This window comes from Desmodus rotundus, chromosome X (genome assembly GCF_022682495.2).
Source record: "Desmodus rotundus isolate HL8 chromosome X, HLdesRot8A.1, whole genome shotgun sequence".
NCBI lineage: Eukaryota > Metazoa > Chordata > Mammalia > Chiroptera > Phyllostomidae > Desmodus > Desmodus rotundus.
In genome coordinates this window covers 21,810,003-21,825,922 of record NC_071400.1, presented here as the reverse complement: position 1 = coordinate 21,825,922, position 15,920 = coordinate 21,810,003, and the positions used below count along the sequence as shown (strand labels likewise).

Here is a 15,920-nt window from a genome sequence, read left to right as displayed (position 1 = left end):
TCCTTGGAGACTATACTATTAATAATGGTGTCTGTCGTCTTCTTTGTATTATTTGCTCTAAATTTTTACTGAAACCAGAACTCAGTTCGGTGCCTGTGTTGACTGCCGACATACCAGTTCAGAAAGACTCCTGCGCCACACCCTCTTCCCACCAAATGCAGAACTCAGTAGCTGGCATAAGTCTTTTTCATTCTTCCCTCCCATCTCAATAACAGTGACTTTGCCACTCCTACAATTGTTGGGATTAGTCTCCATGGCAAACAGAGGAGAATCTTTAATTATCTTTATTCTTTACCAGAATTAAGATGGACTTTTTTGGTTTATTAACTAGCATATAATTAGCATATAATCACCAATATTTATGCATTACACATTGGATACAAAGTATTATGGAGTTTATGTGGGTTCTGAAATTTAGTGGTGATGAAACTTTACTTGTACAGTATGGCTAAATTCTAAATCAGGGTTAATAGGGAGTTTGGTTAGAGATAATCTAAACATTAACCACCTTTACTGGCTAGTGTCCAATGTGTTTGAGAAGTCAATATTTAGGAATGTCATTTAGAATGAGAGTTATGGAGCTTGTAATTTGTATTAACAATAGATTCCTTTCCTGTGCTGTTCACTCAAGCCCTTATATGCTATAAAAGCTTATTGATTAACCAGCTAATCTCTATAAAAATCAATCTCAGAATCAGGCTATTTTGGCTTTAATGAATATTTCATTCATGTAGCATTAACATAACTAGAAATTAGTTCAGCACATAAGAATAAAGTGGACTAGGAAAGTGTTTTGGGGTTTGTCATAGAAGTATTTTGAGTCAAGTTCAAGTATTTAAGAAATGTGTATTAATACATTAGGTGAGCAGGCTCTTCCAGGCATAAGGGACATTGCAAATTAAGGTTAGAAGGTGAAAGTGAAAAATTATAAGAATTCCCTGGGAAGAGTGGGTATTATGGATAAGAATGTGTAGAGCTGGTTAGGTAGGGAGGGGACAGGGGATAGAGAGTCTCTAAGTCAACAGATGAGTTTATGCTAGAGCCAGAGGGCATCTAGAGCCAGCAGGAGTGCTATGAGCTTGTAAAGTGACACATAGGGAGGAATATTCCAGTGTTGCTTGTAGACTGGACTAACGGAGAGGAAACCAGATTTGAATGCCCCAAATCTGGTTAAAGATTTGATTTTTTTTTAATTTTTATGTATTTATTTTTAGAGGGGAAGGGAAGGAGAAAGAGAGGGAGAGAAACATCAATGTGCAGTTGCCTCTCATGCACCCCCCACTAGGGACCTGGCCCACAACCCAGGCATGTGCCCTGACTGGGAATCAAACCAGCAACCCTTTGGCTTACAGGGCCACCCTCAATCCACTGAGCCACACCAACCGGGGCTAAAGGTTTGATTTGTAAATACAGGGATGGGAAAAGGTGAGGAATGGGTGGACAAACTGTGTTTGCTTGGGGACATGCCTATTAAGGAAAACAATATAAGAAATTTAAAATAATAATAGCAATTTAGTGGTTAATTCATCTCCAGTGATTTCTGTACTACGGTTTTCTTTGTCTTACTGATCAAACCACCCATTTCTTACCCTGTCAAGTGTATGGTTTTTGTTTCTTTTCTTTAATTTCACATGAAGTATTCCTTTCTAGAACTTGAGTATCCATTCAGTTTTCTGCTTTAACTTTTTAAATGTAAATATGCCTCTAAATGACTCTTTTACATTATTTTGGCTGCATTTACTACTGGGAAAATTTCTCTAAGGGTGAATGTTGGAGTACAGAATGATTTGCTGTATGTTTGCAGTGTGCCAGTGTTGCCCCAATGGGAAATCCTGAGCTAGGTTCCCTTTTTTAATGTGATCGATGGTGTAGCGCTGTAGCCTTTTGCAGAGAGTGGGCAGGTCAGTTGAACTAAGTAATTAACAGTAACCTTAGGAGTGCGCTGTGTATTAGTCGGGGCTAAGTGGTGCTTCCATTTTCAGGCTTGAGCCTAGTGTTGAAATAACTGTAATTTATATCTACTTTATGCCTATAGCTAGCTCACAATGTAAATCGACTGTCCATCTAATCAAGGTTCTTTTGATTCTTCTTTCATTCATTTTTCAATGCTTTATTCATTAAAAAAAAAATTTTATAACCAGAGACATTGAAGTTAAGAACAATCTAACAATAGCCAGAGGGGAGGGGGGAGGGGACAGTGGGGAGAAGGGTTTTCAGGAACTACTATAAAGGACACATGGACAAAACCAAGGGGGAGGGTGGAAGCAGGGGAGGGAGGTGGGTTTGGCTGGGGTGGGGAGAAAATACAGACAACTGTCTGCAGAAGATATTTTTAAAAATATCTTCTGATTTTTTGTTTAGGTGTTTACTCTCTTCTGCTTGACATACCTTGATAGCCTTTTGACATTCTCTTTGCCTCTGTATGCCTACCCTTGCATTTTTCTTCTTTGGGGCTGTCAGATTGATCTCTCTGTACTACACCTTTGGGGCCTGCCACTTCCTTGCTTAAAGGTAGTCAGTGTCTCCCCCACAGCTGCTGAATGCAATCGAAATAGCTTTACTTATTATTCAAGGTCCCCCAAAATCTGACTGCAACATACCTTTTCAGATTTATGTTCCACTGGTTTTCTCAACATCCCCCCATGCTCCCCACAAACCCAATGACTAAATTTTCCCTAATCACATCCCATGATTTACCTTCTCTGCACCTTTGTTTATTTCTGCCTCTTACACCTGTAATGTCCTCACCCCACTGCTACCCTCTAAAATCCTGTGAGTCTTTTAAGGCTAGTTAGGTCCCATCTCCATTGTGAAATGTCCCCAGGTGAAATGTCTCTATTGTGACAGCCCCAGGTGAAAGCTACCTCTCTTTCGTTTGAACTCTGGTTTTTTTGTTTGTTTATTTGTTTGAACATTTATTGAGAACTCATATTTGTGAATTATGACAATATCAGGTCATAAATTCTGGACTCCTCACCCCAACTCACTTACAAACTCAAGTCAGGACCCATGTCTTTCTCCTCTGTAGACTCATTTCTCATCCTCCCCACCCCGAAAAGGCATTAGTACAGTACCTTGCACTGCTAGTGGTCACTGTTCAAAGAATACTGCTTTGAGGGCCTGGTTTGCCAGGTTAGTATATAAAAACTCTGCCTAGCCCCGGCTGGCATAGCTCAGTGGATTGAGTGCTGGCCTGTGAACCAAAGGGTCACCAGTTTGATTCCCAGTCAGGGCACATGCCTGGGTTGTGGGCCAGGTCCCCAGTAGGGGGCACATGAGAGGCAACCACACATTGATGTTTCTCTCCCTCTCTCCTTCCCTTCCCCTCTCTCTAAAAATAAATAAATAAAAATCTTTTAAAAAAGAAATATATGTATTTAAAAAACTCTGCCCAGTTTTATTCATCATATCATGTGGCATTTATGGGAGGCAAAATGGAGTTTGACAGACAGGTGGATTCTCTATTTGTTACTAAGTAGTCTACATTTTAAAAAAAGTTGTGCTCCAAAACTGTATTAAATTAGATGTTTGGCACTCAGAATTAACTTTGACATTAAAAAGTATTGTAATTATAAATACTGTATACTTTACAAAACAGTGTTACTCTGATTATTTTTATTTCAATTTATATGTGGTATTTAAAAGTCCAGGTAAACTCACAAAGGAATGTTTAATCCATAATGTATCTAATAAGACTAACAACCTACTCACCATACATCATAGTTATTTGGGGGAAATGCACTCAGCATTACCCCTTGAAATGCCAAAGAACACATAACTCCCCCACCCCCTCAGCCGTCAGCACATCTCTTGACAGCAAGATCAGATCTTTCCTTTTACTATCAGACCTTAGCCATGAGATTTATACTCGAGTTCTTGGTGGCCCGTGGCAGGATTGGGGGGATTCCAGTTGGGAGTTTCTGGCGAGTATGAGGAGCTTTGAGAGACCCAGGCCTTCTGCTGGCCACTGTCCCACCACCCCTGGGTTTAGGCTGCTTCTCTGACCCTCTCAAGTAAATATTGTTATGCCTGTTTTAGAGATGAAAAACTGAGGCTTTATAAAGTTTAGTAACTTGTTTAAGGTCTGTACAGAATTAATAAGAGGCAGAACAGAGATCTGTACCCAGGACTGTCTAACAGCAATGCCTGTACTCTTTCCGCCAACTATGCTGCTTGTTACCGGGATTTCACACTGTCCTCAGCCTGCTGGGGAGTGGAATACATTCTCACAGCTTTCCCCCGCCTCTCTGTCCAGGAAGCAGTCTGATTGTCCTTTTTAAGTTGTCTAAGGGAGCACAGGGGTAATGACTGTGGAGTCAGACCTGAGTTCTAATCCTGATTCTGCCACTTATTGCCTAATAACGTGACCTTGGGCAAATAATTTAACCTCTCAGGGCCCTAGTTTCCTCATCTGTAAAATTACTTTGCAGTATTCCCAGTACATGGCAGAGGTATAGTCACTGTTGCTGTTGTTACTGGATTTAATAATAGCACGAAAGATAGATGCTTAAAACGCTTCTTAATTCAGTGCTTCTTCCCTCTCCCCCTGCTTTTCTTTTTTCTCTCATACCCTATAGGACAGCACAACAGGGGATAGATAAAGATGGATGTTCTGGCCCATAAAGATCTGAAATGAAATTAATTTACATTTGAGAGGGGCCTCCATATTTGGGGTCTTTGAGGTGGGGAGTGGGTACAGGGTGACAGAAAGAATTGTGGCTGGCTAGGGTGAGAGAGGAATGGCAGTTGAGGGGACAGAGACCTACCATTTCCCTCTGAACCACCACCAGCGGGTTCACAACCAAATTCTTCCATTGAATCGGCATTAGGGTGAAGCAAGAAGCTGCACGGTGCAGCAGCAGGGCCTGCCTCCAAGCAACACATGAAAAGGAAATGTCAGTGGGCACTTGGCTGGGTCAGCTGGCAGCTGCCAAAGGACACAAAACTGTAGGGATGCACATGAATGTTTCTTGACTGATAGTCTCAGCAAACTGCACAAAAATTTAATGTGTACGTAACAGAGGACTTGGCATAGGAGAGAATGTGTTCCATTTCGACAGTCATGATTTATTTGAAGAACTTAAAACTGTTTAAAGCTTATGTATCTAGTAAGCTAGTTGAGTGCTAATAATACTGATCTGTTTCCAATTCTGTAAATTAATTCTAATCATTTTCTATCTGTCAATGACTTTCTTCTCTTGCTCTGCTCTCAGGAAGAAGACAGCTTCCTAGAAAAGGTAATGCAATCTCTTGGTGGTTATGCATTTCCCTGTGCTTGATTAACATTTAACTGTGGGCCTTGGAATTTGTCCCTAGGCTTTCCCATTTCAGAGACCTCTGACTCTGTGAAAATCCCCCAAAGGTGACTTTTAGTGTGTCTAAAGTACAGGAAAGATAATTAGTGTACTGGTCAAGTCTTTGGGACCGATGGCATAAAAGCAGTAGGACTAAAGGCTCCAGACTTGTATTTTTGAAGTGAGAAAAAAACTAAAGAGTTATCTGAGATATCTGAACACTCATGAGATGGAGGAAAGGTGCCATTTAGCTGTCCTCCGTTTGCGATGGTAGTAAAACCAGAAGTGGATTACTTGTGCATTAGGAGTGATTTGGGGTGAGTGATAATAGTGATTAATTCCCCCCAAAATATGCAGATATGGTCCTGAAACAGAGCATAAGAACAGAATCACAGAGCTGAATGAGCTCATAAGAGATCATCTGCCCCAGCTCTCTGCCTTCAGACAGGGTCGGGTGTTTTCTGCATTCTATTGATGAGGCAACTGAGGCCCAGCTCAGTTGAAAAGTTCACTAGAGTCATACTGCTCCTGACATCAGGGCGGTCAGGAGTGTGGGGCAGAGGGGACTAGAACCGAGGTCTGCTGAAAGCCCAGTGGAGGAACCTAGGGAAGTGCTCCTCCGTCTCTCTCAGCCGGGGAGTGCCCAGCTCCACACAGGGCTGTGAGCAGAGAAACATGGGCTCGAAAAACATTGCTAGAGCACTTTCACACGGTACCTAACGTGACCTCCCCATTTGATGCAGCTAAGGCATTTTCATGGTGAAGAGGGCATACTGTTTTTTGTGCTTTCGTTATTAGCACTGACATTATGATGTGTGGGCTTATCAGGCACTGAATGTGGCTTGTTAAAGGAAGACAAAAGTGTGCCTGGTTTCCCTTTGAAAACCAGAGTTCTGGATAATTTGTGGACTTTTTAAAAAGTGTTGTTTCTTGTGCATGATCTCTCTCCAGAGTTCAGAGACACAAGTGTGACATTTCGTATTATCATACATGAATTTGAAAATGGATAGTGGATGATGTATATAACCTACTGACATTTTATTAACCTTTTTAAACCACCAAGGATTGTGAAGGTTCTGCTTCCTGGCCCGTTTCCCGTTAATAGCAGGCCATGTTCTGTCTTTTCATCTTGAACAGTACCTTGTGTTGCCTTAAGGGCTTAGTATGGGAAAAGTACCAATTGGATGTCAGATTTTTTTATAAGTACTTGAATCAATGCTGAATAATTTATATATGATAAGTTTGGTGGCATCTGCTAAAGAATTTGTATGTGTTGAGTTTGGTCCAGAAAGAGCAGAGTGCATTATGGACAGGGTTTTGGCTCAGCTATCATGTGGATGCCTGGATTTAATACTTGCAACCAGAAAGAAGTTAGAGGATGAGCCACTAATAGAAGTTCTGGTAGCTCTAGGAAACAGGAATATCAAGTGATAGAAGCCTGGGGAAAGAAAGAAAAGAAGCCAAATCAATGTGAAAAATAGATTTTAAATGGTAACCAGCTGTTGTCATACTCCCTTCTTTTTCTCATTCCCTTAGAAAGACAGAGTGGCTTTAAAAGGTCACCAGTGCTTATTGAAGAACATAATGTTAAGAAGAGTCCTTCGCTCTGCTCTAGTGTACACAGTCTCTGGAAGTAGTAAAATGCTTCTCTTCTTTCCCTTAAAGCTACGGCTGGGGGTTGTACATGGAATTTAGAGAATTTCCTAAAGTTAAACATATATAATATATGACCTTAAGCTAGAGGTGGAGGATGGGGGGAAGATGCAGTAAAGTTGGTCACTGTTTTTTCCACTAGGATTTTTTTGAAGACTACGTTCAGATGCCTTTTAACCCATTTCAGACATCTTTTTCATATAATTTATATTTGACTATATAAATGTAAGATAATTGAGTTTATTCCCCTACCGTGTCCAAGTTCAGATTTAGTTATTGATCCAATTTATGTCACTTCTGGGTTTTCCTCTTAGATTCTCTCAGGAGAATCTAACATTTTTCGTTGTGTTTCTGGCTCTTGGTATGCTGCATTCAGTTAACTAAGCAGAATTTGAAGGAGATAAGTTACAGACAGAATTTCATCTCTTAGGAGAAATCCCTCCTACAGATGGTTCCCTTGGATGAAGGCGCCAGTGAGAAACCCCTTCAGGTCCCCAAGGAGATCTGGCTTCTGGTGGATCACTTGTCCAGAAACGCCTGTCAGCAGGTAAGTGAGAGTGGGCTTGCCCTGCGACTTTGGAAGGTTTGTGCGTCCAGTGGGAAATGCTAATGCCTCACGTCAGTGTAGAGCAGAGGTGTCAAACTCGTTTTCACCAGGGGCCACATCAGCTTTACGATTGCCTTCAAAGGACTGAATATAATTTCAACCCCTTAAAGTTAAGGAGTATTTACATTTACACAGTCCTAAAATTACATTCGTCCCTTTGAAGGCAACCACGAGGCTAACGTGGCCCCTGGTGAAAATGAGTTTGACGCCCCGGGTATAGAGCTTTCAACTCTGCCGAGCTACCTCCACACAGTAGCACTGTCAGATTGCTTGGGCAGATGAAAGTATCCCTATTGACAAATGTGAGAGCTACAGCTTGCAGGTGACCTGACTTACCTAGGATCAGGGCATAAGCGTCATGGCAGAGCTGGGTCCTGAACCCTGTGCTCCTGCATCCCGGCTACACAGACTTTCCCCTGGACCGCTGCGTGCCTGAGTCTGTCATGCCCGCTTTAGCTGTCACACAGGCAGCACAGATCTTAAAGTTCAAAGCAAACTTCAAGCCTGTCTTCTAAATTTGGTCCTCATTTTTCTTTTATATCCTACCTAATATACTAATCACCTCCAACCCGTTCCCCCAGAGAAATTTATTGGGACCAAAGTGAGGGGCAATGTTGCCTTATCTACTGAAGAATAGTAGAACTTGAGAGCAAGGTTTGCCGTGGACATGCCATTTACTCCTGTCCCAGCATTCCGTAACACAGGTCTCCCCACTACCCGGAAGTAGAGTGTTCCTATGAAACCTTTCTTAAGCCAAAATGGTGTACAGTATAGAAGCAGTTACTGTTAATTTATACGAAAATATTTTTGAGTGTTCCCAAATCTCCAGAATGACACAAGGGTGTCCAACGTTTTGGCATCTCTGGGCCACACTGGAAGAAAGAGTTGTCTTGAGCCACACGTTAAATACACTGTGACATGAAATCACAAAAAAATCTCATAATGTTTTAAGTAAATTTACGGTTTTGTGTTGGGCAGCATTCATAGCCATCCTGGGCTGCATGTGGTCCGCAGGTGGGACACCCCTGATACCAAATCATAACAAATAACACTTAAAACCCAAAATAGCACTAATATATAATAAAATCAGGAATGCACAAAATAAATGGAGATAAAGCAGATGCTCACAGACACAGTACAAAACTGTGGTGGCTTGATGCTGAGATGCTGTGTGGTTTCTGGGGAAAGAGCTCGGCAGGGCCCCTCTGGCTGCTTGGGGTGTGGCCTGCCTGTGTGATGGCTTGCTGCAAGACAGACACTGAATGCTAGTTTACTTTTTTTCATAAAAACAAAAATTCTCTTCGGATTGCTTTCAGTTAGCAAAAACGGGTACTTACGTAGGTCTTTCATGAAAGCAAAGTGGCATAACGTGAGCTTTCAAAAAGTGGGCAATACCTGTATCAGTGTTTGGATGTGGCTCCACTGTTTGGACTCTGCCTTGTACCCTGTCAGCAGACTAGAAGTGGAAACACCCGGTCTCCTGATCCAGCCATCCAGTCCCCTGCTGTATCAAGTACAGGCTAAAACCTTTGAAGATAACTTTCTGGTTTGAAATAAAGTTTGACACAAATCATAAAGATAAGAGAACAGGCACTGTTGTCAAACCTCCATTCCCAATCAGGAATGTGCATACCACCCTTCCCTTTACTTCCTGCTGCTCTCATGCTCCCTGGGAGGTCTTCAGAACCTGCGGAGTTTTTATCTTATCTTGTTCCATTCCTTGTGATCTCTTTGGTAGGAGGACCTGTTCCAAACGCCTGGAATGCAGGAAGAGTTACAGCAGATCATAGACTGCCTGGATACCAGCATTCCTGAGACAATCCGTATCCTTTTTGAGAAACACTGACGAAGCTGGATGAGTGCTTGGCCAAGCTCTTCTTCCCACCTACATTTGATTTTGTGTGCTTCCACCTTTTCTTCATAACTGTCTTTTGTTATAAGGTAGTCATTTACTATACAATTATTTCTCAGTTTCTTTTAGGAAAATTTGACCTTTCTTTGTATCAGACTCTTCTGAAAAGACAGGATAAGTAATAATGACTTTTAATAACCATGGCAAATAGGACCCACAGCACTGGTACTGTCATGATTCAGGCGACTGATCACTCCTGCCACCCCACATGCCGTCACTATGACAGGGGGGAGGATTGGACTAGTTTCCAGGACTGATCCCGTGTGGACTGGCATTGTGCAGCCTGTAGTCCCCAGACACACAAGTTGGGCCTAATCTCCTAAGAGTCTGATCAATTTTATAACAACTCAGCTGCCACATACATGGACCAATAAAATAATCACACCCCGATTAGATCAGTGTGGGAGCTTGAGGAGGGAAGCTAATCAGGTATCTGTGTGCCCTTTTTCCTGGAGCCCCTTTCCCTTGACTGAAGTCTCTCCAGCCGGCAGTAATCACTCTGTGGCTGAAGCACTGCTCATTTTCCTGGAGGCCCTGCCAGAGCCCGTCATCTGTTATGAGCTGTATCAGCGATGCCTGGACTCTGCTCAGGATCCCCGGGTCTGCAGACAGGTGAGTTTTATTGCTCTGAGGATGTGTTTGGGGCAGGTTCCCCCATAGAGAAATCATTGATTTACAAAGCCAGCTACGTGGTAGGATGAGTCTGGATCAGTTTTTCATGGCTTGACACCAGCATTGAGAGTTGGAAGCCTGACATTTTACGTTGCGTTATTTCCTGTTATATTTTGCACCCTCTTCCAGTTGGCCCATTGAGTAGGATGGATACCTCTACTCTGGCGTAAGGTGGCTGAAGCCGATCACACATGGGGTTCTGGCTAACACTATGTGTGAGCCTTTGTTCTTTTTGTCTGCTTGGCATTACAATAGCTGAGAATACCTCTGAATCAGACCAGGGAGTATTGGGAGGAGCTCCCACCCATGCTAAATGACATCGCAGAGAAACTATTCAGCTAGGCAGATGCCATGGGGACCTGCCATTTTCCCATCATGAGGAAATGAGAAAAACCCAGGTTAATGCCAGCCTGCTTGTGACAGGAGGTGTACATGTGAGTGTGCGATCATGACGTGGCCTGTCATTGATTGCACAGGGGCCAGACGGTATGATCGTTCTGACTTGGAACTTATCTGGCAACTACTGCGTTGGTCATGAGTAAATCAAGGAGAGTTGTGGCAGATGAATGGGGTCCTGTAAAGGTTGGATTATAAACTAATTTTATGGCAGCTTAAAGCTCTTCTTACTCCTTTCTTCCACCCGTTCTCCTCACTGCCTACCCCCCTTTTTAAATGGCAGGTGATTTCCCAGCTTCCAAGATGCCATAGAAATGTTTTCCGTTACTTGATGGCATTCCTTCGAGAACTCTTAAAATTCTCCGAATACAACAACGTCAGTGCCAACATGATCGGTAAGACGACTTACTAAGAATGGTCACGGTGGGTGTCGGTAAGAACAGTCTGTGTATGGTGTACACAGTGCATTCCATCCCTCATGTCCGAGAGCAGGACAGTCACTTCCTTCCCACTGCCATCATCCACTGGTCCCCCACCCCCATCCCTGAGCTTTACTTAGGTTGTATCTGACGAGGGGGCTTCCCTTTTCTTTCTCTTACCCTCTAGCTACTCTCTTCACAAGTCTTCTCCTAAGGCCTCCACCTAACCTGTTGGCAAGACAGACTCCAAGTGACCGCCAGCGTGCTATCCAGTTCCTTCTGGGTTTCCTGCTTGGGAGCGATGAAGACTAAGAAGCCCTGTTCTGTTAACTACCCCCCGAGATTCTAGAGGTGGAAGATCTTGGGCACCAAGTATTTTAGAATGCTTTGCAAAGTTATGCCACAGGAAGGGTCTGTTGCAGAATTTTGAGGCTGTTGGCATAAAAAAGGAAGAGTTTCCTAATCCTTCCCTTACCGTATACTACACAGCAAAATACTTTTAGACTTATATTGCCAAGCCAAAGTTACCATATTTCGGTGTTTTTGTGTTCTCTCTTTATAAGGCAAAGAGATCTACCCGGGGATGTGTGTGTTGCCCGCTGCCCGGCTGTCATGATTGTCCTTAGCACCCTAGGCCTAGATCCCGAGACGTTCCCGTTCTAGGCCTACAAGCACTACTTGATGTAGCTCAGACTTGAGTGTAGTCCTTCTTCGAAAGCACTTTTGCCCTACCATCCCTGGATTACCCCTTTGCACTCCACCTCACTAGTACTGTCACATCAAAGGAAGTCTGAGTGAGGCTTGTGACTCCTTGGGTGTCCCCAACAGCGAGTTAACCATCTGCGTGTGGTTGTTACCTGCATTTGTGCATTTCTACCACAGTGGTACCTGTATGTCTCTGTAACATTGACCTTTTCATGGATCTGCACTGGGTGGAACCATATTGTCTCGTCTCAGACCGCATTTAGTACCAGAACATTAGGGACTATTTGAGATGACATCCCATTGATGTGAGAGAATCATAATGGAAGCAGTTTGAGTATTCAAGAGTGAAAATATTCATGTTTGACAGGTCCTGCTTCCTACCGCCCCTTTCTCTTTTTCAAATTTTACATGAGAGCTAATCCTGGGTGTCTAGGAGACCTGTCCACCACTTAGAAATCCGCCTCTGGGGCAATACTTGCACCACGGTCAAAAAGCAAGTCAAACAGGCCTTTCTAGAAATATTTCTCCTTCCCCCGGCGACAGTACAGAAATCCCTCTCTGGTCTCCTCACATACAAGGGGTCAGATGTCACCCCCTCCCTCATCAACACTGACTGGGCTGTCAAGCCAGCTCCCTTTGGCTCCCAGCCGTTCTGTCCAGTGGTGTGTAAGAGAGATTGTGCAGTGGGACCAGCCAAGCACCTTTCTCACGCCTGAGACAACCCTTTGCGCTCTACATTTACTCAAGGTCTGTGGGGCAACCTTTTTAAAAAAATTAATCTCTGTTTGGCAAACCAGCCACCAACCACTAACTGCAAAACTGCCTGGTGCAATTGGCTTCCTCTTGGTTTTCTTTCATTAAAACCTCCACTTATTCTTGCCTGTTACCATTAAATCCAAGGAGCTGAATGGGCAGGCATTGTGTCAGGTCTTGGGCATTGACTCCTGATTCTTCTGGTGCATCAAAGGAGAGAGCCAGGAGAAACACCACAGCTGAATGGTTCTCCAGTTCCACCATCTGTTAAAAGTTGCGTTTTGGGGGAAAGAAATCATCCATATCCTGCGATAGACTGGTTAGGAGTCAAGTTATTGGTGCCAAATAGCTACAGATCTGATAGGTTAGGGGCTGGATGTTGACTTAGTCAATGGAAGACAGTGAGCAGAACACTTTTGTCATCTCCGTTAGGCCAGAAAGTGATCATAAGTTATACAAGGCAGGCAAGGCCATAACACAAAGATGGGGCAGTGACTGTCCTGGGCACATTTTCTGGTAGGTTGCCAACCTGGGCCCTGTGGGTGATCAAAGATGTGGTTAGTGGGGATTGTGTGCAGCATCCTGGCTCTTTCCTTATAGGGTAAATGCACTAAGTTAGTTAATTGCCTCAACCTTTTTTCCAGCTGTGGTCCTGGGATGTACACAGGGTTGAGGATTTTAGACAATCTCTAGGTGAGGGAGACAAGATACAGAGCGGACATAAGAGATCTGCCTCCCTGCTGTGCCTCCTCTAGCACCACAACCGCTAATTCCCGAGTACCTCTAATGTACTACTGCGTAGCAGCTCTGCAGTAAGGAATTTAGATCCACCTGGTAGGGAAGGGCTCTGCATCTATAGTTTTAGAGGGAAAAAAACGGTTCAGACCCATGTGGTAATGTTGCATTAGTCTCCCTTTCACTGTTCTCTGATTCTTATTCTGTAATTGTTTGTTATATTTCCCAAAAATGTCTTGGTCACTAAGCAAAGCTGCTAGTTGGATTCTGTATTTTGTGTTATCTTTTTTATTATAATTTATTGCAATTTTTTTCTGAATAAATGTATGTTGTGTGAGAAATCAAAGTGTGATCTTAGTGAAGAAGAACTGAGGAGGGAGGCATATGTCCCTGCGTCCCAGTTGACTGCTGCAGCCCCCCCAGCTGTGCCTGTACTGTCGTTTCCTGTCTTACAGAGGAGTATCAAGAATTCTCAGTATATTTGTCCCTGGACAGGAGAAGCAGCCACGTATTTTCAGAGGCTAATAAAGAAGTCACAGTGCTTTTAGAGGCAGGCTAAGAATCCATATTTTAACCCTGGGGATTGAGGAAACAAAATAACACTGTTAGGAGAAAGAATATGGGTTCTTAATGCATATAAATGTCACACTGGGTCAGATCCATGAGCACTCCAGGCCCAGAAATCTGACAAACTCCCAACATACACGTTTTGAGAGAACCCAGTTGTCCTTGCTGACAGCCTCAGTAGTTACAACACACCCCCTAAAGAGCCTGTTGTCACCATAAATTCAGTTTGCAGCATTCGAAAACCAGTTTTGAATTTTTATTACGCTCTTGGGGTGACAAAGTCCATAAATTCAATACCTGGGGGGGACTCTAATAAGAACTCTAGCACTTCAGGAGGAAATCCCTAACTGGAGCATGAGACAGTTACTTCCCCGCCATCTCTGTTAAGAATTTGCACGTTCTGATTCCATTCCCTTTGAGACTGAAGAGGCCGCAGCTGGAGGTTTCTTTTCACCCAGGGCCCTCTTCCAGTTCGTTTCAGCTGTGAGCTCGACCCTAATGAATGTGCTGATTCAGTGTTGTCATGAACAGTGTTTCTAGCCTCACCCAAGACTTGGCAGAAGAAGGTGTGTTTTTTTTTTTTTTTTTTTTCCCTAAGAGTGATCTTCCCCCAGTGGGCGGAGACTGACCCAGTAGTTTTTACACAGCAGGAGGCGATGTGGCGGAGCGGCCTCAGTGACCGCCTTTCCAGAGTTTAGAAACTACATCCCTGGTTGCCGTTCCAGGACATCCATTAAGGCCTTTCTAACTGCAGGGCAAATTGAAGACCTGGTTCTTGTGTAGCCTAATAATCTAAAGCAGGGGTGTCAAACTCATTTTCACCAGGGGCCACATCAGCCTCGCGGTTGCCTTCAAAGGGCCTAATGTAATTTCAACTCCTTAACTGTTAAGGAGTAGTTATACAGTCCTAACATTACATTCAGCCCTTTGAAGGCAACCGCGAGGCTGATGTGGCCCCTGGTGAAAATGAGTTTGACACCCCTGATCTAAAGCCACGCTCTGCCACCGTAGGCTGTCAGAGTGTTAGGGAGAATACCTTACTGATGATCTAATCCAATCTCATTGTTCTGATGGGCAAAGTCGGGCTCAGAGGGTACAATGGGGGACTTAAGATCACAAGTTTCATTTGAATGATTACACAGTATACAAGTATACACAACCTGCCCCCTGAAAAAAGCCTGCCTTGCAAGATATTACAAAGAACCCTCTAAACAAAGGAAAGAGAAAATGCAAAGGTGCTAAGGCAGCGAAGCATCTTGCCATGTTCATGGGACAGCCAAGCAGAGCACAGGGTGTGGATGGGGGGGAATGCTGGGTAAGAGGTGGGCAGGGGCCTGATCACTCAGGCCTGTGGAGCCCGGAGCAGGAGGCTGCCATTTATTCAACGTGCAATAGGAAGCCATGGGTGGCCTTGCTCAGGAGTGGTGCGATTTATTCTCCTTCCCCCGACCTTAATAATAGTAGCAATAACTAATAAGTATAGCTATCATTTATCCCAAGTGGTATACTAATACATTTCACCTCACCTTTGGCCTTGACAACCACCTTATAAAGTACTACTTTATCCCACTCTCACAGGTGAGGCTCAGAGAGACTACCTGACCTGGTACTCGACTAGTGGCAGGCCAGAATACGACCCCACTGGTCATCATAAAATAAGACATATACAGTATAATATTTTTTAAAATGAAGGAGGAAGGGAGGAAGAGGAAGGGGAAGGGAGAAAAGGTGTCAATATCATGGGACACCCACAGAAAAGGGGCCAAGGTAGGGTCATTGACTGTGCTCTCTATCGGGCCCCTCCTTTTCACTGCTCACTTCCCACAGCCCACCCCCAAATTCAAACCCCATGACCTCAGGCCTGGTGTACACCCCCATTTTTTAAAAAAATGTTGAACTACAATTTATATTCAGTATTATTCTGTATTAGTTTCAGGTGTACAGTGTAGTAGTTACACGGTCATACACTTTACAAAGCGTTCCCCGCATACTTCCAGTGCCCACCCGGACCCCCACATAGTTATTACAATATTACTGACTGCATTGCAAGTGCTGTAACTACATCCCTGTGGCTATTCTGTAACTGCCAATCTGTACTGCTTAATCCCTTCACCTTTCTCACCCAGGCCCTCCCCTCTGGTAATCATCAGCATCTTCTCTGTATCTATGAGTCTGTTTCTATTTTGTTTTTTAGACTTCACATGTAA

General features: G+C 43.6%; 1 protein-coding gene across 4 annotated transcripts in view; it reads left to right on the top strand.

Moving 5' to 3' along the window:
* The window catches only part of OCRL (OCRL inositol polyphosphate-5-phosphatase), a 46,832-nt gene extending 33,351 nt beyond the window's left edge, over positions 1-13,481 (top strand). For 2 of the 4 annotated variants that reach the window (XM_053917327.1, XM_053917326.1), the window contains exons 19-24: positions 5,214-5,237; positions 7,378-7,494; positions 9,293-9,377; positions 9,951-10,078; positions 10,818-10,929; positions 11,141-13,481. In XM_053917327.1, coding sequence (XP_053773302.1) covers positions 5,214-5,237; positions 7,378-7,494; positions 9,293-9,377; positions 9,951-10,078; positions 10,818-10,929; positions 11,141-11,265 — 591 coding nt within the window. In that variant the 3' untranslated portion in view covers positions 11,266-13,481. The remainder of the gene's footprint in view (positions 1-5,213; positions 5,238-7,377; positions 7,495-9,292; positions 9,378-9,950; positions 10,079-10,817; positions 10,930-11,140) is intronic. The other 2 variants (XM_053917328.1, XM_053917329.1) reach the window with 2 other exon arrangements.
* The last annotated feature ends 2,439 nt before the right edge of the window (positions 13,482-15,920 follow it).